This window comes from Zootoca vivipara, chromosome 7, assembly GCF_965207765.1.
Source record: "Zootoca vivipara chromosome 7, rZooViv2.hap1.1, whole genome shotgun sequence".
Classification (NCBI taxonomy): domain Eukaryota; kingdom Metazoa; phylum Chordata; class Lepidosauria; order Squamata; family Lacertidae; genus Zootoca; species Zootoca vivipara.
In genome coordinates, this window is record NC_142590.1 from 56,119,864 (window position 1) to 56,146,978 (window position 27,115).

At 44.1% G+C, this 27,115-nt stretch overlaps 1 protein-coding gene across 1 annotated transcript in view; it reads right to left on the reverse strand.

The window, feature by feature from the left end:
• The window catches only part of SLC26A9 (solute carrier family 26 member 9), a 61,423-nt gene extending 36,898 nt beyond the window's left edge, over positions 1-24,525 (reverse strand). The window contains exons 1-2 of the mRNA XM_035122272.3: positions 24,442-24,525; positions 13-154 (exon numbers count right to left, since the gene is read on the reverse strand). Of these exons, the coding sequence (XP_034978163.1) occupies positions 13-137 (125 nt within the window). The 5' untranslated portion in view covers positions 138-154; positions 24,442-24,525. The remainder of the gene's footprint in view (positions 1-12; positions 155-24,441) is intronic.
• Between the last annotated feature and the right edge of the window lie 2,590 nt (positions 24,526-27,115).

Sequence of the window (27,115 nt, forward strand, 5' to 3'; positions counted from 1 at the left end):
CGTTCAACATACCTGAAAAGATTCTTTATTTTCTCCCCAAGTGGGTAACTTCTACTTTTTCTCTCAAACTCTTCATCAAAGTAGTTGCTAGAATAAGCTGGACGGTTGATGACGTAACGTGGCCGTGCTTCGTTCATCTTTGCGCCACTAAATCCTTCACCCAGAAATGAAATGTAAGGAAGCTGGAGTGAGAAGTGAGCATCACCAATGGAAGGTCCTTTAATAAGGCAGGCAGTTCCTCTTATCCTCTTCCCAATAAGCCTGCCTTTCAAATTTCCTTCCAAAGTCCCGCCCCTTTCCCCTCCCCTTCCTGCAGAAGGAAAGACGGTGCTCTTCTGGAGGCATCGATGCCTCGTGAGATTTTAGTAACCAGCTACTTTAGAATGATGCAGGAGTTGGCGCAAGTTCAAGAAACCTACACGTGGCCAAGTGTCGGGCAGTTGCAGGCTGTGATCACAGCTCTTGCCTCTCTGTATTGTTATTTAGCCTTGGGCCGGTCACTTAGGAATTGTCTGCCATGAAGAAAATGAGGTTAGGAATTTCTGCACGGCTGAATCAGCACCCTCATTCAAAGACGTATTGTGTTGTGGCAAAAGTTCACCCACATTCTAGAAATCTTTTGAAGTTTCTGCTACAGTGCCTTGTGGATCCTTGACCTCTTTAGCATCCTGTAGTTTCACCTATGTTATGTATGCATTTGGAACTTTTGCCCTGAGTGCTTCTATACCTGTGATCTATAACTCAGCGAATACACTGTAGAAAGAAGGACAGCTCAGAAATGTAACAATTTGACCTATTTTAATTATAATAATGCCAACCATTCCTGTTCAACCAGTCCTACGCAGTATATCAAGGTGTTTCCAGAGGCAGGTAATAAATAAACTCCTAGAGGTGCAGGCCTTAGTATAAACAAAACTATCAAAGGAAGGGGAAAGAGCACTTTTGCAAGATGATAAGTCTGGGGGTGGGGTGGAAGAATATGCAGAAATAGAACAAGGATGTGGATCATTATTTTCGTATTGCACTTAGGGTGTTGATCAAGTGGGCAAATGAACAGAGAATGAATCATTAAAAAAGGTCGATGGAGATTATGAAGCAATTGTGGGTGTTGTTACATGGTTCTTGTATTTAGAGCACATTAAGCCCATGGGGAAAATCCATCAAGATACTGATAATGCATCAGGTTAGAATTGTTTTGATCTGATAACTAAATACAAGCAAAATATGAATTCAAATACTGCCATTTCAGACTTGAAAATGTTGTTAATTCTTGGAACTGAAATGTATCACATTTAAAATAACCCTCCGTTATTTCGCTGCTTGCATTGTAAAACTTTTAAAAACACTGCATTCCTTGATCGCAGCGAAACAGCAACACAAAAACAATACATGGCCAAAATTTTTTCAAGTAAAATAAATATTAAAGAACATAACATAAAAATAGCTGAAAAGGAAATATATAATTTATAATAACAATAATTTATTACTTATACCCTGCCCATCTGGCTGGGTTTCCCCAGCCACTCTGGGCGGCTTCCAACAAGAGATTAAAAATAGATGGGACTGCTCATCATTTCAGAGTCCCCCAAAAGGTGTCAAATCAACTTAGAATGTTTACTTGAGTTAACCAGTTTGACATATATCTTTGAAGATCTACATGTATTCAAGGTCCAATAGAAATAGTAACTTAAGTGAATCTTGTGGAACTCCATTTCAGTGAGATGATCTGAGTGTGAAAGAACCAAACCACGTACAGTATATGATTCTATCTGGTTCCAGCCTCATGATAATGGATTTCTACTCTGTGTGGGCTGAAGGGAGGAAATATGTGGCTTTGGAGTGATCCATCATAGCAATAGGCCAGGCACCCCCACACTGCGACCCTCCAGATGTTTTGGCCTACAACTCCCATGATCCCTAGCTAACAGGACCAGTGGTCAGGGATGATGGGAATTGTAGTCCAAAACATCTGGAGGCAATCTAGTTGACTTTGGTACTATAAGGCTGCATCCCAGGCTCACAATGGTATTTATTTTTCAGCATTCATGCTTAGGGTCTCACTGCATGACTCTCATTGATGGAGAACTTTTTTTTTTGTCTCTTTATCCAAAACTCTGGGCTCACTTGGATGAAAGACTTCACCTTATGACCCTTTTCTAAATTGTTTTTTTTAACTAGCTGCCAGGAATATGTAAAGTTCCTAATATAAGCTGGTAGTTAATAACAGGTGGCCTCTTGCACCCCACCCTGGGACCGCCTAAGGGAAGCAGAGGGTGAGAAAGGGGCAGCAGAGGTTGCCAAGGGGGAGACAAGTTTCTGCTAAAACTTTATAAAATGGGTAAGTAATCATTTCTGTCAATAGAGGAATTTTGCCCTTGTCACTCATTTTAGAATTCACACCGCAGATCCTTTCTCATGAGAATGTAACAAAGGGTTACTCATGGATCTGGCCCACTTTCTGGGCTCCATGTCTCTGCCTGGAGCATGTGTAAAAGGCAGCACAGCTCCTTGATTTAGAAGAGGCTGCAGCTGCCCTGGAATGCAGAGGTCCAAAGGGAGGACAAAATCAGATCAAGCTGGTCCTCCACTTAGAAACATGTTGTTGCTGTTTGGTCGTTTAGTCATGTCCAGCTCTTTGTGACCCCATGGACCAGAGCATTCCAAGCACTCCTGTCTTCCACTGCCTCCCGCAGTTTGGTCAGACTCATGTTGGTAGCTTCGAGAACACTGTCCAACCATCTCGTCCTCTGTCGTCCCCTTCGCCTAGTGCCCTCAATCTTTCTCAACATCAGGGTCTTTTCCAGGGAGTCTTCTCTTCTCATGAGGTGGCCCAATAGCCTCAGCTTCACGATCTGTCCTTCCATTGAGCACTCAGGGCTGATTTCCTTCAGAATGGATAGGTTTGATCTTCTTGCAGTCCATGAGACTCTCAAGAGTTTCCTCCAGTGTTATGTACTGAGCTGAATCATAGAACAATAGGATCCAGAATCAGCAGTCTGATTGGTCCACAGGAGCCACCCAATCCAACTCCAGGTGGAAGTGAATCCGCAACCTGATTGGCTTGCAGAAGCAGCCAATCAGGCTGCTGGCAGAAGTCAATCCACAAACTGATTGGCCCACAGGTGTAGCCCTGAAGTAGCCAATCACGCAAAGCCCATTGTGTAAATAATGTATATAAGCAGATGGTTTTTGGGAAAAAGGCATTCTTCTTCTCTTCTTCTCCTTGATGACTATGAGCTGAATAAAGAGCATGAAATTCACTCTCGACTCCGAGTATATTTCATCCAGCACCATAATTCAAAAGCATCAATTATTCGGCGATCAGCCTTCTTTATGGTCCAGCTCCCATGTCCATACCACTACTGGGAAAACCATATCTTTAACTATATGGACCTTTGTCGGCAAGGTGGTGTCTCTACTTTTTAAGATGCTGACTTAGAAACACAGGAAACACAATCAGACCATTGGCTCATCTAGCTCAGAATTGTCTACACACTGACTAACAATAGCTCTCTAGGGGTCCAGATAGAAAGTATTTCACAATCTTTACTGGATATGCTGGGGACTGAACCCAGGAACTTCTACAAGCAGAGCATGTGCTCTTTCCATTGAGCTACTGTACTGTGTCTTCCAATCTGGACACAATTCAAAATGCTCATTTTAAATTGCAGGTCCCTAAATACTTTTGGGTCCCATATATCTAAAAGTGAACTTGCCAGATAAGTAGTGAATGCATTTTAGAAGTGTGGTGTTGTACTCTTTGAAAAAACAGAAATTGCCTAACCCTGTTTGATAACCCAGATTGTTAACTATCATCTGTGCAAGCTATAAGGTGCTCAGGGCTATGCAAATGTTATACAAACTTGTCTTGCGGTTCTGTGCTTTGAGCCTTCCCACTTGGTTTCCTGGACCAGTGGCCTTAAGTAGGAGGAAAAAGGAAGTGGAGTGATTAGGTCTGACTTAGTTATGTCTGCGTGAAAAGAATGATGATAGGTCTGCCGGAAAAGAAGCAGGATGGCATCTCACCCAGTCCCTCCCCACTTCGAGCATTGCCCTACACATATGCTTTCTGAAGATGAGAAGGAACTGTTGGCTGGTTATATAATGGAGAGTCAAAGCAATGAAATGGATAGTGCTTTTGGAATGGGTCAGAGGCAACTGGGCTCAGATCTCTGATTATCTGTGATGTTGCATGGGTGGTCTTGAGCAAATCACTATTTCTTAACCCAGTGTTAGGCCCATGTAGTGGCATCCAGGTGTTGTTGGACTATAACTCCCATCATCTCTGACCACAAGTCATGCTGGGGAGGACTGATATGAGCCATTGCTTTAACATCAGGTGGGTGCCATGTTGTCTACCCCCATCTCACAGGGTTGTGGGGATATAAAATGCAGTAGCCTCCATGTGCACCATCCTGAGCTCCCCAGGCAAAGGGTGGGGTGGAAATGCAATAAACAAATTGGCCCCAGCTTGGGAAATTTTATTTGATTTCCAACTGAATATTTGCTGCAGCTTCAAGGACTGGTAGTTTCCACACTTGATCAATCCTCGTTCCCTCCCCTGCAGTAATGATGTGAACATCCCAAATTGTAACTGTCTTGTTTGAGTGCAATACACTCTTTGCTGGTACTCTAGCTGGGCAATTTGCACATACGCCCTGAGGGATAGCTGTTGAACCTTCAGTGCAATTTCCCACTTCAAGGTATTATGTATTTATTTAATGCATTTATGTCCCATGTTTTTCTCCTAGGAGCTCAAAGGTGGCATGCGTGGTTCTTCCATTCCTCAATCCATCCCCACAACAACCCTGTGACGTAAGTTAAGAAACCAAAGTATTTTATTAGGAAAATGCCACACTTCCCTCCTCGCTCCCATGTAACACACCACGTCCAGCAGTGAATACAGTGGTACCTTGGTTGTCGAACGGCTTGGCTCCCAAACAAATCGGCTCCCAAATGCCACAAACCCAGACGTGAGTGTTCTTGTTTGTGAAAGTTTTTTGGAAGCCGAAGATCAGATGTGGCTTCCGCAGCTTCCGACTGAGTGCAGGAAGCTCCTGCAGTCAATCAGAAGACACGCCTCAGATTTTGAATAGTTCTGAGAGTCAAACTGACTCCTGGAATGGATTAAGTTCGACAACCAAGGTACCACTGTATGGTGTGAAATGTAAATCTGCATGTGTCAGCGGGATAACTCCTCTCCATCATGCTCTCACTGTTTGTAACTTTTTAACATGTGCTGCAAGGACTTATCCAAGATACTTTGCTGCCCGAGGCCCTAGCAACTGAAAGTTGCTTCTACCCTGGGGATGGGATATTACCCCCTACTCACACCTGAGCAGCAGGTTAGCTCACAGGCTGAGTGATACACACAGCTCTATCCTCCAACAGAAAGCAACAGCCAGGGGAGTTAAGGAGGAATGGTCAGGGCTGCCTGCCACTACTGTCCTCAGCAACCACTGCCTCACTCTGCCAGATACTGGGGTTCTGAGCCATAGAAGGCTTTATAGGTTAAAACAATACTTTGAATTGTGCCTGAAAACATTTAGACAGCCAGTGCATTTGTGCCAAGACTGGTGTTATGTGTCCAGACTGTTCATTCCCAGTCAGATGCTTGCCAGTGGCATTGCATACCAGTTTCAAAACTGTTCTCAAAGGCACCCCCACACAGAGCCATCTTTCCCATGGGGATTAGTGGTTCGTTGCGCCAGGGCGCCAGCCTCTCAGGGGCGCCCCAGCGAGTGGGGGAGCTGCGCAGCTTTGCTGGCGGCCTCCCCTTTCCCTGCATGCCTGGGCATGCAGCTTGCCTCCCAAGCCTCCTGTGCATGGCAGGAGTGCTGGAGGCGAGCCCCGAAGATGCGGGTGGGAACGGTTTCGACGGGGATGCTGGAGCCTCTCCCAGCAGCTCCCTGTCAAAGCTCCCCATCAGCAAGTGAGGACCCCATCTCTCCCTTTTCGGTGCAGCGGCTTCCTGGTGGGCAGAAGGGAAGCAGACCCATCCTTAGCTGTGCCCAAGTGCACTTTTATTTCTCCCTTTAAGTAGCATCGCGAAATGCAGCGGGCTGCACACGCACACCCCGTACGCTGGGTGTGTGGTCATGGGCGAGGACAATCTGCTGCTGCACTCACTTTGAGGGGATCAAGGCGCAACCGGGGTTGGTGTGTGTGTTTGTGTTTAAAAAACCCTCCTGCTGTACTTCCTTCTTGGCTGCGAAGCCTGCGTGGGTGGGAGGAGCGACGCTATTTCTACTCCGGCTCAGCTTCCCGACCACCACCCTCCTCTCCTCTCCGTTGGTGGGTTAAATGCCCTCTCCTTTCTGCTTTCCTCTGTCCCACTTTCTCTCTCTCTCTCTTAATCCAGTAAAGGAAGGGGTAGGTTCCCCCCACCCCCAGCTCTTGCCTCTCCTTCCCTGTAGTGAAATCTGTGGAATTCCCAAGTTCAGGTCAACAACTCTGGGGAACCTTTCCTTAAAAAGTTCAACAAATTTGGGACCCCCCCCCTAAAAAGGTCAACAACTCTGGGAAACGGGGGCGGGCGCCAGAGGGATCTTTGCACCACAGCGCCGGATATGCTTAAGATGGCCCTGCCCCCACATACAGCACATTGGAGTAGTCTAGTCTAGAGGTTACCATAGATCACTGAAGCCAAATTATCCCTGTCGAGAAATAGGGTTGTAGCTGGACCATCAACTAAAGCTAGTCGAAGACCACCTAGGCCTTGACCAGTTGTGAAGGATCCAGCAACACCCCCAAGCTATGAGCTTGCACGTTCAAGTGAAGTGCAATCCCCTATAGAACAGCCTGTAAAAGACTTATCCAGTCAGAGAAACCATTCACCAACAACACCTCACTCTTGTTTAGACTGAGCTTCAATTTATTGGCTCCCATAGCAATAGTAGGTGAGGACTGCCCTGAAAAAATGTTTTATGTGTTCCTGTTCCAAGCAGCTACCAGGATGATGGCCTATACTTGTTCCCTGTTAAGATGTAACCTCCTCTGGGGATGGTGCTTTGATTATTGTAACAGTGCCTGGTAGAGCAGAGCAGGAAGTAATGGATGCATCAGAGAGGTGACTCTGCTGAGGAATATAGGTCAGCTAGCTAAATAATTATCCCAATGGAAATAGAGTCAGGAAATCAGCACAACAATCAAATCCAACATGTCATGGAAACTTTAATGATCCCATGCAGTTGGAGATGCCAGTTTTTTAAGGGCCAAATCCTATCCACACTGATTGGAAAGCTGGGCTGAAAAATTCCTGAACACCCAAGACACTAACTAGTAGGCATGAGTCATTTAAGTACTAGTTAAATATGACAATCACCACCAACATTTCCTGTGAGGTGATATTACTGTTATGGTTTTCTTCACCTTTGTTATCCTATGGAGCCCATGGAGGTCACTGCTGAGGATCTAATGGTATATTGGGGGGGGGGAGAGATAGCACGTATGATAGAACACAAGGTTTGCGAGGCCCAAGATCCAATCCCTAAGATTAATGATTAAGGTATCTTAAGTAGTAAAGCCGGTTAAGATGTCAGCTTTAGACCCTGGGGAACATCAATCAGAGTTGACAACAGTGGTGCCTTCTGGGGCATTTTGCTAGAGACTACCTCTGTCAACCACAGAACACTACAGCCTGGTGGATACTCAGATACTGAGTGGGTAGCAGGGCTCAGCATAGATGTTGGCCCATGGCAGATGCAGCAGTTGTGCATCTGCATGATGCTGAGTTAACACTCCTTCTATTTCTCCTCTGGCTCTTTCTGATGTTCACTGGAAAGGGTTCCAGGTCCCTCTTTACCATATGGTGGTGCTTGGCAGCATAAAATGGTAGTCTCCACTGAACTACCCCATTCCATTGAGCTGTCCTCATTCAATTGAGCCACCACTGACAAAAATAACTTGGCTAGATAGACCAGTGGTCTGAATCAAGTATAAGACAGCTTAATATGGGACAGTAAATACCAAACAGAATGAGGAAGAAGTTAGAAGGAAAAGCTTGGCCTATTGCTCAACATCCAAAAAACAAAGTGCAAAAACAAGCACAAAACAATCCCACCGCAGCGCCACAAATCCAACTCAATGGTGTAACATTGGAAAGTGTCAATCACTTCTCCTACGTGGGCAGTTATCTTCCGACAAGGACCAACATTGATGCCAAAATCGAGCATCGCCTGAGCTCTGCGAATACAGCTTTCCCCCAATTGCAGCGCAGAGTATTTGAGTACTAGGACATTCACAGGGAAACCAAGATGCTTGTTTACAAAGCTATTGTACTATGAACCTTACTGTATGCTTGTGAAACATGGACCACTTATAAACACCATCTCCAACTCCTCAAAAGATTCCATCAACTGTGTCTCCGGAATTTTTTTAGATATCACTTGGGAAGACAGATGAACTAATGCCAGTGTACTGGAAGAAGCAAAGATCACCAGTGTCGAAGCAATGATTCTTCAACATCAACTTCATTGGATGTTGCTCAGATGCATGATTATCGTCTTCCAAAGCAACTACTCTATTCCAAACTTAAAAATGGAAAGCGTAATGCTGGTAGTCAAAAAAAGAGGTATACAGCAGGGGTCAGCAAGGTTTATCTTGCCTGGGCTGGATCGGTCCCGCAGAAATCCCTCTGTGGGCTGGTTCGCGTATGTGTGTGAACGCACACGCCCTCACCATGATCAGCTCCTGCCCAGAAACCTATGTCCCCACTGTGAAAGGACGTGTGGATCCAGAATTGGCCTCCACAGTCACTTACGGACTCACTGTTAAGACCGTGTTCATGGAAGACAATCTTACTCGGTAACAAGTGATTGCCAAAGAAGAAGACTCATTGATAGTGTGATATAAGATAACTGATGTCATATCATTACATGGCAAGTTTCTCCTTAGTAGGGATGGGAGAGAAATTGGATTCAGTTCATATTTAAAGGTAAATCTTTTTCAACTGCACTTCCTGAAACAATACACAAGCAATGTAATTCTCCAGTCAAGTAATGTGTACAAAAATGCACATGCAAGAGTAAAATGTGCAAAACAATGTATATATTAGTGAAAATGACATACAGAAATGCATTATATTTGGGTACATTGGGTAAACTTAACAGTTCCACTAGTGTAAGGAATTGGAGCTTCTCCATCCTTTTTTTACAGCCTGATCCCTACTACACCGAAAGAAATGTGACTCGACTCAGTGTGACTTCTTCCTGAGTTGGTGCACATGAATTTGCAGCCTTAGATTCCCAGATTTTCAAAGCTTGATCCTGAAACTTGATCAAGGATATGGTCAGGATTTGAACTCTGCTGAAAGTGTATTTCTCCCCTCTCCATCTGACACACATGCACCCTCTCCGGTTTCTTATTCCAGTATTTATTTCAACCTTCTGAACAGTATGCTGTGGTTTTATTGTTACAGGCTTGGGTGTGTTGAGCCTTTTCTCTTTATATCTTTCCTGCTGAGCAAAAGTGCTAGCAGACACTCTCACAAATCAGGAACAAAGCCAGGAGGGTTGAGGGAAGGCAAGAGTCAGAAGGACAAAAGAAGTCCCATGATTAAAATTCCACCTAAAACAAACAGGCCAATGATGTCAACATCAGCAAGAGTCAAGTTTTTGAGATGGCGTTATCAATGGCCTTGCCCTAGATCAAACACAAATGGAAACTTTTCTGATTTCAGAACTCAAGAGTTGAGAGCCTTAGAAAAGAAGGCACGAGACAGAAGGCAAAAGCAGCTCTCAAGACCTTTTCAGGTGTGGAGTCGTGTAACACATAGCAGGGAGGTGGCATCGCGGTGGCAGCCTTCCTCCCCAGCTGGTACACTTTCATTTCAGATTTCAAAATAAATCTGCACAGGTTGGAGGCAGAGTTGCATGCCATGTTGCTGCCTCTCTGCCTATGTGTGCCCATTTCTCCATAGTGCCACCTGAAAAGGGCTCTGGCATGAGCCGAAGAAGTCCAACAGAGACTCCGAACATTAGAATTAAAGGGTTTTTATGGCAGGAGTGGGGAAACTCAGGCCTGGGGGCCAACTGTGGCCTTCAAGTCCTGTCTCCTCAGACTGGATCCTCTCCTCAGCCACATCCCTTACTGGGGCTGCTTCACACACTCCCTGAGTGTTAATGTCTCTTACTGGACAAGCTAGTTTAGTGTACAAAGGGAATATTTACATTCATTGCGGTACCCATTCTTGCCTCTGGCTCTCCTCACCACTTTCACGTGGGCCTTGGAAGGTTGCCCAGAATGGAATGTGGCTGAAAGGGGGTCGCTCACCATTGCATCATGGTGACAAAGAACTATGCCATTATTTCTTAGAAATGGGCCATAACAAAAGAGATAAGCCTTTCCCATTGTGCCAGGGACATTGCAGGAAATTAATATGGTTGTGTTTTGCACTGCCTCACAGCGGTCACCAATGTGGTGCCCATGGGGATAAATGTACCTGCAAAGGCCTTCCCTGGTGCCAACAGGCTCCCTTCTCCTGCTGAAATTAGTCTTGAAGTAAGCATTCTAGTGTAGCCAACAGAACACATTGCAATGCTTGCTTTATTGTGGAGTGTGTGGGGTGCCCACAGCAGTTTCTCAGGCTTGCAAATGTGGCCATGGGCCAAGAGAGGTGGGTGACCCCTGCTTTAAGAGGAAAGCCAGAATGCCTTAGCACAGGGGTCGCCAGCCATAGTAGTAGTAGTAATATATTAATTTGATAGTAAAATAACATCGCTCAATTTCAACAAAATCTGTAGAGCTACATTCTTATACCAGTCACATATAAGAAGAAAATTCAGCAAGGACACTGTCAAATAACTGAATCATTGAATACAGTGCTAAGACTTCAACTACCCATGTCATAGCCTTTCCATAAGTAAGCGTGAGTGGGTAGAAGTCTAACATTAACGTCACTTCCATTTACATAGCTGATATGTGGGGACCATACCTTATTAAAACGACTGTGCTTAGTTTTGCCTCTAACAACCCTTCTGTGTTGTGTTATATCCTGTGGTGAGTTTGAGAATGAAATCCGATAATTGGAAAGAGCCAGATCCCAGACTTTCCCTTGCCATCCCATCAGAGATGGCCCTTTGAGGTCTTTCCAAGGGAAGGTGATCTCTAAATGGACAGAGGTAAACAACATGGCACTTAGGTCCTTATGTATAAGGGTGCTGGGGTGGGGTGGGGTTTAGAATGGTATCTAGTGACAGTAGGGCCTGAGCAGGGTTTGGGTTCAATGGTTGAACTATAATATTAGAAACAACATAAAAAAATGCTTTGCCAAAACCCAGTAGGCTCATCACATGCACACATAACAAGAGGCTCCCTCTCTTGTTACAGCTTCACCAACACTGGAAAGACAGCTTTGAGTAAATAAACTGCAGGGCAGTACATCAACCCATCAGCTTCTCAGCCAGGATCTGTGCCACCCATGCTTTTAGACATTTGGATTTTGGGGGGGACCAGCCCTTCTGGTCACTTCTCTCCCAACTCTCCCAGGATCTGCCCCTATCGTTGATGCCAATAGAAGCACTTAGGCCTGCAAAGTTTCCCCCGAGGTTGGAGCAATCCTGGACCAATAAAAAGGGACAATTTTCAGTTACGTTGCACAAGTTATTACCCTTATAATGTAAGTTAGCTGCCCTGGCATTTCCCAGTGTATTGTAAAAACAAATAGTTTAGTTCGGGAATGAGACCTAGTTTGTGCTTATAGTCTCAACCTATACAGTAGGCAGGAAGACTCAGCCAGCCAGTGCTCTGAACAGAGCTTGGGCTGCTGTTGCTCCCCATTGCTGGTCTATGGATGGAGGAAACGGACCACCAAAGGGCACTTTACTCCATGGTCTGCTCAAAGCTGGAACTGGCCCTGAATAGCAGACTCCTTCTATATCCAGGCGAGGCTCATAGATGCTCATCCAGGACCTACCGACTTGACTGGATGTATCTTTGCTGCGGATGGGGATGCACAGCTAGGACAACTAGTAGTTGTGTGCAACTCATTGTCTGCAATTAGAGCTTGACTTTCATAGAGTCAGATCATGAAAGCTGAGCTCTCTGGAAAACCAAGTCCTGAGAAGACAAGGGAATAACTTGTAAAGCATTAAGAGAGAGTATAGAGATAACAGGTAAAAGATGGTCCCTCATCTCTGCTAGTAATAAGGAGCAGGAAGAGGGTAGGATTTCTAGGAAACCTGGTACTATTCCTGCTGGAGAAAACTTTGATTAAACATGGAGGTCCTTGATCTCAAACTAGGATTATGCTTAAAAATACATACTGACTAAATGGAGGTGAAATGTGAGCCTCTCTTTCAGTTATTACTTAAAAGTGGGGGAAAGAGGCTTTGTGTTTGACCATGAATGAGGCCCTTCATAAGCAAAATTCAGGGAGGAAAGATCAGGTGAGTGTAAACTAGAGATTAAACAGACTCAAATACAGCATATTGGACAAACTACAATCATGAAGGACAGCCTGCCTCACCACAGCATGCGCATTTGTTCTGGTGCTCATCGTGGGGGGAAAGCAGTGACCTTTGGTAGTGTCAAATATTGTTGCAGAGAATTTGAAGAAATGACCATATGATGATGTTGCTCACTAGGCAACCTTTCAGTGCTCTGCTTTACTACCTTGATTCCCATGGAGAGCCCTTTCTAGCTCTATGTGCTGAGTTGCAATAATTACTGCATGCTGGTTTCTAGGTTAAGCAATGTGGTTATGGGATCACTACTTAGTTTTAAGGAATCTTGGGAATTGTGCCCAGAGTTGTTTGGAATGAAAGAACAGCAAAACTCAAGTTAAATGACAGCAGACAACAGGTATCAAATGTCACCTTCCTGAATGCCAGCAAGGGATTACAGGCTAGGAAAGATGATGATGATTTGAATTTGAATACCGTCCTATACCTGGTTCACAGAATAAAATCAAGATATAAAACCACAAAATACCTAATAAAAATAAAAAACAACAACCCATTAGCCCCACCCCCACAAAAAACACATTTTAAAATGGCGTAAGATGTAAATCAGATCACCTAAAGGCTTGAAAAGGAACGTTTTTGCCTGGCGCCTAGAGATGTATAATGAAGGCACCAGGCGAACGTCTCTGGGGAGAGCATTCCACAGATGGGAGCCACTGCAGAGAAGGCCCGTTCTCGTGTTGCCTCCCTCTGGACCTCTTGAGGAGGAGGCACATGAATGCGGGCCTCAGAAGATGATCTCAGGGTCTGGGTAGGTTCCTATGGAACGAGGCAGTCCTTGAGGTATTGCGGTCCTGAGCTGTTTAAGGGTGTATAGGTCAAAACCAGCACTTTGAATTGGGCCCGGAAACTAATTGGTAGCCAGTGCAGTAGGACCAGGGTGGGTGTACTGTAATATGCTCAAATCATCTTGCCCTGGTGAGCAACCTGGCTGCTGAATTCTGCACCTGCTGAAGTTTCCAAGGGGAAGGGTTAGGTAAGAAAGGAGATCAAAGTTCAAATTTTCAGAATTGCACACCACAGTTATGCAGGACACTCTGTGGTTGCAAGATGTTCAATTCAGCCTCAAAAGAGGGCGAGGCAGAGGAAGTTAAATTGATTCTGCAGTCTGTCACAGTGCCCATAAAACTCTATGAGAATAAATTAGCTAGTATAGTCAGCAGGAGAATGTGGAGATGGACAAGCTAATGGCTGAAGTGTTTTACTTCAGGAGGATAGAACAGGTGAAATACTATTAATGCCATATGCCTTCAGAATGCAAAACGTATGCAGCACTGCAGAACCATATAATCGTATGTGTGATGTAAATGAATCACGAGCATTTTGAAAGGAGCATGTTTGGAGGCAGGAGAAGTATTTGCATTCTAGATCTTGTGCCTCTGGAGACAATGGCTGCAATCCTAGGCGGATTTAATGCCCCAATTAACGCAGTGGGACTCATTGTAAGTAAACATTCATAAGACCAACCTGTCTGTACTCAAGCTTTTCTCTGAAACTAGGAGGCAAATCAATCCATAATTTCAGATCTACAACCCTTTAACAATCCCCAGCACCAAAGGGCACCTGAGGCAAAGGGCATTTTCACACAAGATCATTCAATCCTGTTTTGCATTTCCTGGGACCATTATGCAACTCTAAGATCTACACTGAACATTTGATTTCTCAATGGCATTCTTCTAAAGTCTGCTGTACTTTCCATTCTAATCATGTTCGTAGACAAAAGAAACTCAGGGGCGCTTTTAGCGCCTTGTACAGCTACATCTTGCAGGGTAAGGCTACATGCCTGCTCAAATTTCCCACTGCCTTGCTGGTATAGTGGTTGAATCCTCCACCTCCTCTACAGATGAGAGACACATTTTAGAAAAAAATGAAAGTCACATTGACATTCCTGACTGGTACTGACTAATCATAACTTTGGCAGGTCATAATTTGACCTGTTCAGATAACTTGGTGCGCACAGTCTGCTGAGCAGGCAGTTTATGGGCAACTTCCAGGGCCCTGCTGTCCCTTCTTAGGATTCTTTATCTTTAAAATATACTTGGCCCAGGCAGATAGAGGACTTCACTCCGCAAAACAGAAGGAGTGCAGATTCTTGACCATCTCTCCCATGCTTTAGGCAGGAACTGGGATTTTTTAAAAAACAAACAAACACCTGGCATTCTTAACCAGTCAAATGTTTATTTGATGCCTTTGATTGAGCCCTTTTAGTAAATAAATAACTCTAATAGTTTGCTGCAGGCAATACTATAGGGTTGAGGGTTTCTTGGAGGCATCTGGTTGGCCACAGAGGATGCTGGACTGGATGGGCCTTTGATCTGATCCTGTGAAGTTCCCCATCCCTCTTGTAAAGATGACTGACACTGCACACGTACTTTGAGCATATAAGAAAAACACCATACAAATGCATAAACAACAACTATAGCAGTGTTTCCCAACCAGTGTGCCTCCAGATGTTTTGGGACTACAACTCCCATCATCCCTAGCTAGCAAGACCAGTGGTCAGGAATGATGGGAGTTGTAGTCCCAAAACATCTGGAGGCACACTGGTTGGGAAACACTGAACTATAGTGTGTCATGTCAGTTGTTCAAATGGTTGGGTTTTGCCCGCTTCCATGTATATCATACCAGACCATGCCTTTTTGACTATGGATTAAGCTATCACGAGCTCTGCATGAACAATCACTAATGGGAATTTCAATCCCCGCTCCAATTATAAGCACACACTCCAGAGGCCCACAAACCCCCATCCCTCTGCTACTCATTAGGATCCATTTTGTTCAGGAGCAATTAATTGGCATTGGATGCTCTTAAGTGCAAGAAGTAATTCTCTTGTATCTCCCTGGAGCAAGTGGTGTTATTTTAATTAACGACTTTTCCAATGGCAAAATTTGGCAAGATGGAGGCATCAAGCAACGTAACCTGATCTGGGCAATCCTACTCAGTTCCTGGAGAAGTGCCAGTCATAAACATGTACTAGCTCCCGAGCCGGAAGCAGTAAGCCCCCGACTACCCATTGCTGGGAACCACAAGTGGACAGGGGGGTGGCGTGCTTAGGTCCTGCTTGCAGACTTCACATAGACACCTGGTTGCTCACTTGAGAGACCAGCCAGGATTCTTCAGGGACGTTCTTAACATGCTCTGCCCCCGTGCTGCTGCTTTCTAGTGCCATCTAGAGGTCTCAGTCAGGATCAGGAAGCATTGTGCTAGGCTCTGTACAATATGAGGTACCGTAGTTAAGCAGCTTGAAATGTCATGGCCTCTTTTGACAAGCCCATGTCTTTTGTACAAGGGTGCAAGGTGTGGGAGGAAGGAGTAGATGTTCAAATGAGGTGCTAATTGATGACATGCAGATTTCAGGTTGTGATATGTTTAGGTTGACTGGGTGGTAGTGTTTTTCTCATGGGCCAAAATGGCTACCTTTACTTTTTGTTTGACTTAGAAAATACTACATTTATCTGGATACAGCAGCAGGATCTTAGCCTAGAGCAGGCACCCCCAAACTGCAGCCCTCCAGATGTTTTGGCCTACAACTCCCATGATCCCTAGCTAACAGGACCAGTGGTCGGGGAAGATGGGAATTGTAGTCCAAAACATCTGGAGGGCCGAAGTTTGGGTATTCATGGCCTAGAGCAGGCTTCCTCAGTCTACAACTCCCATGATCCCAGCTAGCAGGACCAGTGGTCAGGGATGAAGGGAATTGTAGTCTCAAAACATCTGGAGGGCCGAGGTTGAGGAAGGCTGGCCTAGAAGAAGATCTTCTGTTACCTGAATCTGGGACTTTATTCTCTGAGGGGACATTCCCTCCAACTGCTCGGTAAGCCATTTGGCTTCTATTTACTCTTTTAAAAACAATCTAGCACAGCCACCTCAATTTAAGCTCTACTGTTGTTAATATAAATGCTGCCTAGTTTCTTTTTATTTCTGTTCTTCACCTACCAACAAGCCTGTGTGTTTCACCTAAAAATGGAGTCAGACCTGAATAACAGCTGCTTTGTGCATTTCCAGTTATGGGGAAACTGCCATTATGGGTTTCTCCTCCCCAAAGGGCCTGGGTGCAACCTGATACCTGGGCAGAGCACTTGAAGGAACCTTTTAAAAATGTCCCCTGCCTCCTCTCACACTCCCATCTTAAGACTCTAACCAGATGGAGACACGAATGCCTTGCATGAATATCATCAGTCAACCTGTTTTCACCCATCCTTGTCTTGCTTACACTCAGTTCTGGAGAATATGATGGATATTTTGTGGCATTTTTGTTGACCTCATAAAGGTATATGGATTTTTTTTTCTTATGGGCCAATAACATTGCTTTTTGGGATATACACAGATATACAGTAGTTAGGAAAATATGCATATAAAACAACAATAGCAATGAAATGAAAATGAAAATTTAAAATGGTATTCTAAAAAAAGCAGCAAGCGAGGTAGTAATTCTCCCTCTCTTTCTCTCTAAGAGAGTTAAAAAGAAAGAAAGAAAGAGGTGTGTTTTCCCTTTTTTATTTTCATTTCTCTATCCTCTGTATGCCTTTTAAAATGCTCTTAAATTCCCCTCCCAAAGTAATATACCAAAATAAAGCTCCCTGTTTTTCACCAACCCTCTTGACTCCCTAGCTGAATGTCAATGTTTTCTTTTGCTTAAATTAAATATTTGGGAGCATTTCTAGATGATTTTCATAGGCAGATGGTCCTTTAAAGTGAAAGAAGTAGCCAGCAGCCATTCACAGGCCCTGCACTTTTCACTGCTGCTGAGCCTGTGCCAATGTTTAATGTACCACTTCACATAAGTTTCAAACCAAACTAACTACGCACTTGGCAACCAGAATGAGGACTCTAGGCACCTGGCAGCTACTACAAGCAAAGAGCCTGAAGCAATCGAGTTAAAATAGAGACGCTTATTCCTTCCCTCCTTCTGGAGTCCAAGACTATGAACTGGAAATAAAGCTAACCGGAAAAATGCATAGCATTTGACGCACTTTACTTCTTCTTCATACAACCTGAGATTTCATTCTTTGTGTAGAAAATTTGCCTGTGCTAAAGTAAAAATTATTGGGACTTTCCAAATTATTGGATCAGCTGATGCCTTTATTCCTAACTCTTATCTGGAGAGACTCGTCCCAGCTTTGTATTCTTCCAGGTACAGGGTTAAAAAAAAATCTTTTCTGCTGGATTTTAAGTGGCTGATGGGTTAAACTCACATTTATGGTGTTTTATGATATTTATGTAATCTATGATAATTATTTTAAAGATTTTGGTTGTTCTGTGTTATGCTTGTATTCTTTTGTTTGTTTGTTTGTAAATTGTACCATGACCATTTTTGGTGAAGGTTGGTATAAAAATCTAATAAATAAACTAGAATACACACACACACACACACACACACACACACACACACACACACACACAGAATGATGTGGAACCTAGAGAGCATATCTACTTTATATCAAGTCATTCCTTTGTCTTATCTATCCCAGTATTATCTATGCTGACTGGCAGAAGAAACTAGCAGGGTTTTTCCACAGCCCTGTTGGACTGAGATCCTCTGGATCAGGGATGGGGAGCCTATCCAGATGTTGCTGGCCTCCAGCTCCCACCAGCCCCACCCAGAATGGCCAGTGTGATCAGAGACTCTGGGAATTGCAAGCCAACAGCAATCTGTAGGGCTCCATGCTCCCCATCCCTTCTTTAAAAGAAGAAGGCAGGCGTTGAACCCGGAACAATATCCCACTTTCCCTCCAAGGAGCTCAGATGAGATCTCCCCCACATTTTATTGCCAGCCTGAGCGATAGTGACTGGCCCAAAGTCACACACTGAGCTTCATGGCCAAGCAGAGATTTGAACCTGGGTCTGCCCCGTTCACGTCTATCACTCTAACCACTACGCCACACAGTCTGCCAGTGATCAATATCAGAGCTAGAAATCCTTCGAATAAAGGGAACGCCAAGTATTCCCTTCACTTTTGAGTTAAGCACATCCACTCATGCAAAAAGAGAGATGGAAGTCTCAAGGTGCACAGAAATAGGCATTTAAAAGCAAAGCATGTTTTAAAGATATTCTTCCTCAGGGACGCTTAGATACGCCACACTGTGTCCTCTGCCACGCTTTGTGACCAACTGAAGCTTGCAATTAATTTCTAATTTTGTGTGGGCACCATCTCATAAGCAATTCCCAATTTTCTGGACTATGTCCAGATAACTGTAATTTAAAAAAATAGGAGGCTGTTCCAACAATTGAAGTGGGTTTTTTTAAAACGAGTAAAATAGATGGTGTCCAATTTTATAATGAAGGTCCCAAACCAGGAATAAAAGGGGAAAAGAAAGAAAGCACCAATACTAGGTTGAAGGGAAGAGTTAAGAGACTTTGTGACAAAACGAATGGCCATTATTGATGTGACAGTATTGTACACTTGCTTGCTGCTGAGGAAGAATGTATTCCAAACACTTTGGACCATTAAATCCTTATTTTTGTTCACCTTTGAAACACCGGCCATATTCACACCATCCCATTAAAGCACATTTATACCACTTCCCCCAAAGAATCCTGGGAACTATCATTTACCTCTCACAGAATTATGATTCGAAGCATCCATAACAAACTACAATTCTCAGGATTGGGGTGTGTGTGTGTGTGTGTGTGTGTGTGTGTGTGTGTGTGTGTGCAGCCATGATATCAAAGTGGTATAAGAGTGCTTTAAATTAACACTACAGATGTAACTGCCGTGTTTCCTTTTTCATATGATGCTGGTCCTCTTTTTCTTTTCTTTTTAAAATAAGCACTCACTGCCAAACTATTCTCAGACCCGAATCAATAGTTTACATCACGTCATCCCAATCAAGCAAAAGTCCCAATGAAACCATTGCAAACGTTAGTCATGATGTGAGTTCAAGTTCCATCTTAACTCTGTCATTCTTGTGGCACTGAAGCCCTGTCAACAACAGTGCATGAATCATAGAGAAAGGGCACAGGAGGCACCCAAGAGAGTAGGAAACAGGTAACAGAAAGGAGACGAGACAGAGAAACCCTCCCAGTGTGCCCTGATTGGGTGTCAACAGGGAAGGGGTGTGTACATAGGTGTTGCAATTTACTAGCCAAATAACTGGTAACAGGTCTCTAGTTGTTTTCAATGGAGCTTAGTCATACAACTAATTTCAGGTGAATCGGTGCCCAGGTGTAGTGGATCTTTTGAAATGTTTGCCACCTCCTCTTCATTATGGACAAAGCCTTTCCATGGTTTTATCTGGGGTGCCAGTTTAGATTTCAACACAGAAAAACAAAGAAGTTTCATGAAGGCTGAATTCATTATTTTTGCACGTTGCATCCCCAGGGAAGCAGTGTATTATAAGGGCTTGTGCTTACGTTTTTGATGCTTCAGAATAACAAAAATGCCCATTACCTCCTAGGCAAGGGCTGTATGTAGATCAGTGATGAAACACTTGCTTTGTGTTCAGAAGGTCCAGGTTTAATCCCTGGCGTCTCCAGGTCAGAGTGGGAAAGCTCTGGAGGGCAACTATAAGTTCATTCAACTATAAATAGCTGCCTCAGTCAGGCCTGGCATCAGCTGCTCTGGTGCCAACACCCAGCAGGGCCCACCAACACTGATGCCAACTCTGTGTCAGCCTCAGCATCAGTATTAGCAAGCTTCCCCTTTAAATTTCCCACAATGCTCCAGAGGGATGTCATGTCAGGGCATTGTGGGTGATTAAAATGGCCGCTGATTTGCAGCCACCTGCCACAGATCAGAGCACTGCCACCACCACCATAGATACGCTCACGGTATGGGGGAGGTCAAATCCAGAGGTGAAAAAAAAGCAGGGGGAAACCCTGAACTCCCTAAATGCTATCTCAGAATTTTGGAGGACGAGTGACAAACGAAATAATGTTTTCAGTCCAAGGGATCCTGAATATATTTGGAAATAAATCTAGAGACTTCCTTCCTAGTGAATATTTAGAACTGCAGGCTGAAAAGAAAGAAGACTGGTTGATAACATTTCCTTGACCTAGTTATCACTTGCTTGCTTGCCAAATGTTTCCCTGACATTCCAACTGCTATTGCTCTTTGAAAAAAGCACACGGCCAATGAAACGTCTTAGGGAATTAGAAAGTTTGCAGGCCGAGGCATTCCTTTTGCACCTGAGAACACTCTTATGCTGACTGCCTGCTGGGAGCTCTAATGCACATTCTCCTTCCTGTTCTCCCCCTCCCTCCCTTGCTGCTAGAGTACGAAGCATTAGAGAAGGACAAACATGTTCAGGTCATCTACTCTGTCCACCCATGAGACTGTTTTGTCGCTTGGATAGGCTTAACCCCAGCTCAGGCATGGGGAACCTCAGTCCCAGGTGCCGAATGCAACCTTCCAGGTCTCTGTAGCTGCCCCTTGTGACTCTCCTTTGGCCACACTCCCCGGACACCTCCCATCTCCCCAGTACTTTTGCCTGGCTGGAAAGTGTCCTTGAACTGGGATAAAGCCTTTTGCTGTCTGTATACAGAGGCGTGGGGGCAAAAGCCTCTGACTTTTGCAGAGATGGAACGTAGCCTGTTATGCACAGGTAGGTTTCCCACCTTTTGCTCTGCCCATGTTTGATTCTGGCCACACGCACTACTGCCTAGAACAGTGTTTCTCAACCAGTGTGCCTCCAGATGTTTTGGGACTACAACTCCCATCATTCCTGACCACTGGTCTTGCTAGCTAGAGATGATGGGAGTTGTAGTCCCAAAACATCTGGAGGCACACTGGTTGAGAAACACTGTTCTAGAAGCTTTCCTGGGAGGGAATGTGGCCCTCAGGCTGAAAAGGTTCTTCAATCCTGCCCAGGGGCATCGCTATTGCAGCAGCATCTCCTCACATTCCCTGCTTCCTATCAACAACCAAACATCTTATAATAAAATTGTCTCCATCCAACACTCAATGACAATGTAGACAATCTGAAACTCCCCATGTTTTGCTCAAGTTGGTTTAGACCAGGCATCCCCAAACTTCGGCCCTCCAGATGTTTTGGACTACAATTCCCATCTTCCCTGACTACTGGTCCTGTTAGCTAGGGATCATGGGAGTTGTAGGCCAAAACATCTGGAGGGCCGCAGTTTGGGGATGCCTGGTTTAGACTATATAATTTCAGCCCCTAATCACCTTGCTGACAAAGGTCCGTATAGTTAAAGCTATGGTTTTCCCAGTAGTGATGTATAGAAGTGAGAGCTGGACCATAAAGAAGGCTGATCGCCAAAGAATCGATGCTTTTGAATTATGGTGCTGGAGGAGACTCTTGAGAGTCCCATGGACTGCAAGAAGATCAAACCTATCCATTCTTAAGGAAATCAGCCCTGAGTGCTCACTGGAAGGACAGGTCGTGAAGCTGAGGCTCCAATACTTTGGCCACATCATGAGAAGAGAAGACTCCCTGGAAAAGACCCTGATGTTGGGAAAGATTGAGGGCACTACCCTGTTTCTCATATTTTAAGGCATCCCCATAGGAGAAGGGGACGACAGAGGTCGAGATGGTTGGACAGTGTTCTCGAAGCTACGAACATGAGTTTGACCAAACTGCGGGAGGCAGTGCAAGACAGGAGTGCCTGGCGTGCTCTGGTCCATGGGGTCACGAAGAGTTGGACACGACTAAACGACTAAACAACAAAAACATATATTTCCCACCCCCTTCAAGTTATTTTGTTAGAAAATTTAACAATCTTTATAATTTAAATGCATATAAGTATCTGTATGGCAATCATAAACTGTAACACTTAAAAAAAATTAAATACAGCAGCCTAATGATCACAGCAAATTATGATGCTTTACTTTTCCAGTGTTCAGTAAATTAAATCCAAATTTGAACAAACTTATTGCAAAAGCTTGTGTTGTTTATCACATTTATATCATAAGATAGTTTAGGCATCACAGCGTATTCACATATTTCATTTTCCTATTCAGAAATAGAGAGAAGAGACTGCTGTCCCATAGTTAGCATAACCCGTTGATATAATATGCGTTTCATTCTAGCAGAGATGGAAACTGAATGTGACCTACACAGGTCAAATTAGTGAAAATGCAAAATGTGATTGAGTGGTTTGAGGTATAGCTGCTTTTGAATCCTCTGTGTACATACTGATGGTATCACTGCATGCTTTGATCTCAGTTGACCACACCGCAAAACATGGCTGCATTACTGCTTTATGCCACCACCACCCTCTTGCCCAGGTCATTCATTCAGCTCCTACATCACTTTTAAACAAACATGCTAATCAGGTAGTGCTTGTTGCGCACATCTCACAGCTTGTGCAAACACTATGTTCTTCTGGCATGTGCTTGTATATGGTAGTTTGTGCCAGGAGAAGAAAAGTAGTTGAAGAGGAGTTTCCTTGGGGAAATGGTCCTCCACTCCTATGCTGCAGTCCAAAATCTAATTAGCAACTGCTGTTTGTAAGAGTTTTTAAAGGCAGGGATGTATTCACACATCTCTGCTACCTATCATATATTGCTTGAGTCTTGGGACTGCTTTAGATGTAAAGCATTAGCATCTGGTAGGAATTCCTCCCTTTGGGTTCTGTGTCTCATCTGAAGGTAGGGGAAAAGACACATCCTCCCCCTATATTAAGAGAATACACGCCTTGCTCCCTTAGATAAGACCCAGAAATGTGGGGTGGCAAAGCCCAAATCACTTGTAGTTCCTCTCTTGCTGCTCTTTTTGAGCTCTTTGCTCTTCATTAAACCCAGGAAAGTAGCAAGCTGCCCCTGCAATTACAGTAGAGAGAGGCTACAATTACTCTCCAGTTGAGTAGGAAATTGCTTCTACCTACTTCTTAGGAACAGGCTTGCCACTACCTAGAGATAAATGGCAGAAATTGCCTCCTGGAACAGCAGCCGCAAGATGAAACACCATCAGTGCACAAGCCCTTGGTAAATTAGAAGTAGATTACAGTGACCTATAGGTTGATATTACAAGGGATACAAGCCAGTGTCCCCAGTCTAGGGAAGCTCAAATTCAGCAGAAAGTTGTTGCAGCTGAGAATCCCCCTTCCCAGAAACAGCACTAAGTTTTTCAGTGCCGTGTGTGTGGGGGGGGGGCAAAGAGAGAAACTAGACTTTCTCCACCACTTGCATGCACACAAACATTTATTACAACACTCTTTGTGCAAATGGAAAGGTGGTCCAGTTGTGGATCTAAATTGTTGGATCAGAGCAGATGAACAAGGGTGCTGACCAGCTGATAATCTCTCCTCTGCCCTCGCAGTCTGGCACCTGCTAGCACAACAGCCAAGTTTCTCACAACTCCCATTTTCTCCAAACCTAAGAAAGTGCAGAGTTACAATATCTCTTTTTCTTCTATGTGGGGAAAAGCAGAAGTATGGGTTCTTTTAAAAGCCTGCCCAAAGTCACCCTCAAAACCTACATATCTGCTTGTTTGTGGCAGGTAAAAGCTTTGACCTTGGAACTTCCAAGTCTCAAACGGTCACCCTCAGATGAAGAAAGGGTCCCTCTTCCTCATTAATATGTGTATGGATATACAAATTGTTCCCTCTCTGGGGGTATTCTCCTGACCTCTCCTCTTCTTCAGTGCTCAAGCTGTAAAAGAATTTGGAAGCAAGGACCTGTTATTTGAAATGCTTAGGTATAAAAACCCAGTACTTTTTGTTGAGTGGTCATAATTTAGGAATACACCCCTCTGCCATCAGGCAAATTTTCAGGGCGCTCACTGGAAATTTAACACTGGATAGAAAGGACTTTGCTTCTGTAAGACTGAAATTTCACATACATGCATCTTGCCATATTTTCCTTCATAAATCATTACTGAGCAATTCCTGGGTAAATTTGCATTGCAAAAAGAAGGAAATGGTTGTTTTTTTAAAAAAATAAATAAATAAGGTCTCATAATATTTAAGTTCACACCCAATGGTATTTGTAAGCTCAGGAGTGCAAAATCTCCCTCTTCGCCCCCCCTTCCCTATGCCCACCTTGAACAAAGAGCACAATTGTGTTGGGAACAAGGCTTACCTTCGCTCTGAAGGAGAGGAGAAAGGGACCGATTCTGGGAGGTGAGTGAGCTGCAGAAAGTGACAGGAGGCACAAAGCGTCTCTCAAGGAAAGAGCTCTGTGCTCAGCAGAGCCCAGTGAGTCATATATATGACTTCAGGCAAGGGGACAGAGGGCTGAGCTTGGAGTCTGATTGGCTTGCTGGGAAGCGAATGCTAGCAAGTATACCCAGGCCGCAAAGCCCATGAGATAGGAAAAGGAGATAAGCAGCTTTTTTGTGCGTATGTTATGTGTATATGCCTCCCCCTCCCCACACTCCCCTCTTTAGAATCAGGTTTGTTTGATCCCTTTGACATAGCTGGCCACTCCTAGACAATACATCACATTCAGTGTCCAGCAGGGTCCCCTCACCATCCCTCCACTCCCAATGTTTGGACTTTTAGAGGGGGTTGCTTTTGTTGACCTGTTCTATGGTTTCATGATGGAGCGGACAGTGTCTCCAGCCTGCCTTTGTGTCTTCTTGATGGCTTCTTCTCCACATCAGTAAAGGACAATGAGACTCATTGTACCAGCTCTTGAACTCCCACAAGTTGGGCTTTGAAGATGGGATGTTGAGGGGAGAGCACTTCCTTTCTTACTTCCAGGTTTAAAAAAAGGATGAGATGAAAGAGATGGGAAGAAAACAAAGAGAAGACCTCCTCAAAAGTGGCAATTAATTCTACATCCTCTGCATTGAGCTATGAAAAAGATATGGAGGTAATCAATTTTTACTGTGATGCACATACACCGATCTCTTGAGGCCATCTCTTCTAATGAGCTCACTTGAGCATCAAAATTAAGGCAACTTACATCTTTTAAATATGCAGTTTCTTCTTTGTCTATTTTGGTCATTGTGTATGGCAGAAGTGAGAGGTGTATGGCAGAAGTGAGAGGAATAAGGACTGCCTTTTTGAAAAATCTTGCAGAATGTCTACTCAAGCTTCATTTCCTTATGGAGAAAACCTCTCTGCCTGGTATAGTGATCACTTTAAGGCACCATAATGTTGATGGGCCAAATATGTGTACGATGACAAGACATGCTTTTATAATGCTTATTAAAACATTTTGCAATAGATGGTGATAGGCAAGCCACCCAGGACCCTCCAGGCTGGTGTTTTATTGCGAGGGAATCTGCAACAAGTTTTTGCCACAATAACAGTGAATTCGTGGTGGATTTATTCTGCTTTAGTTCATGCCACAATGTTTGCCCAATGCTGTCGCATTATTGCTGTCTGGAGAGGTTATGGCACAACAAAAACGGAACAAAATCAAACCAGAACACTTGTGGTATAGAAATTTACAGGATTAGCACGATGTTACAGGATATGCACTGATTGGAAATGAAGCAATGTGGCAATCACAAAATCCTTGCAGGTGCAAACAGTACTAAAGGCAGGATTGTGTATGACTCCTCTGATAGTATCATGAGCCAAAAAATCATTATAAATGTACAATTAAGAGAACATTGGGAGGAGCCCTCCATTTTTGTTTTTGTTTTCCTCTAATTTGAGACCAGTCCACCATAGTTCTTTTCAGGCCATTTGGAAGGGTAATGCTTTTAAATTTTGACTTTTGGAGATGGACCTTAGGCACACACAAAAAGCATAAGCCATCAATCACCCTTGGTGTAACACATTCTAATCATCCTTCAGAAATTCACGGAATTCCTATAGCCATTTGGAAAGAGCCAGGGTGTTCCAATAGCTGTTCCCTTTCATTGTTTTAGTCACTCTAAAGACATGTTTTTCTTCATGCAAATGTCACGGTTTTCATTGGAAGGTGACCTGCGCCTTTCGCACCCAACCCCTAATCTGCCAACAGTTGTGACTGTGGGGGAGCTGAGCACAAGGATTCAGTTGGGGCCAGGTGGGGGAGAGAGAAGGTGCCATTTTTCTTTTAAATTCAACAAAGGCAAGCAGACAGCTGAACTGAACTGCCATGGCTGACTCAGGTTCGCTGTTGCTTGCTGCCAATTGAAACGTCAAAAAAACCCAATAGGAAGAGAAACAATGACCCTTCCATTTCCTTTTCAAGGGACATTGCACAGAAAAAAGAAATGGCTCCTCCAACGTTATTTCTCTTCCTAGGAGCTTCTGAAGTTTAATTTAATGCATGTGACACAGCAGAAAGTCAGCTTTTGAATTAAACAAGTAAGACATTAGGAGAGTGGGGAGAAGTAAGTGCTCTAATTTACTTCTGCACAGGAGACTCAATGCATGTACAGTGGTACCTCGCAAGACGAATGCCCTGCAAGATGAATTTTTCGCAAACAAAAAGCCTTGCGAATCGCGGTTTCCCATAAGAACGCATTGAAATTTAATTAATGCGTTCCTATGGGCAAAAAAAGAAATTTCAGTGCATTCTTATGGGAAACCGCGATTCGCAAGATGAATTTTTCGCAAAACGAATTGACTTGTGGAACGAATTAAATTAGTCTTGCGAGGCATCACTGTAAATATATGCAGGTGGGTGCTCATTTTTCCAACAGCCTCTATCCAAATTCTCACATTATCCCCATGGCTATGCTGCTTTCTTCATGCCATTTGCTCTCAATCATCTTGGTCTTACTGAAGGGTTTTGTGCCTGCTCTCCTCATAGACAGATCATTCAGCGCAACCTCTTTCCATAGACACATTTAAAGGCTATAGAATATTAA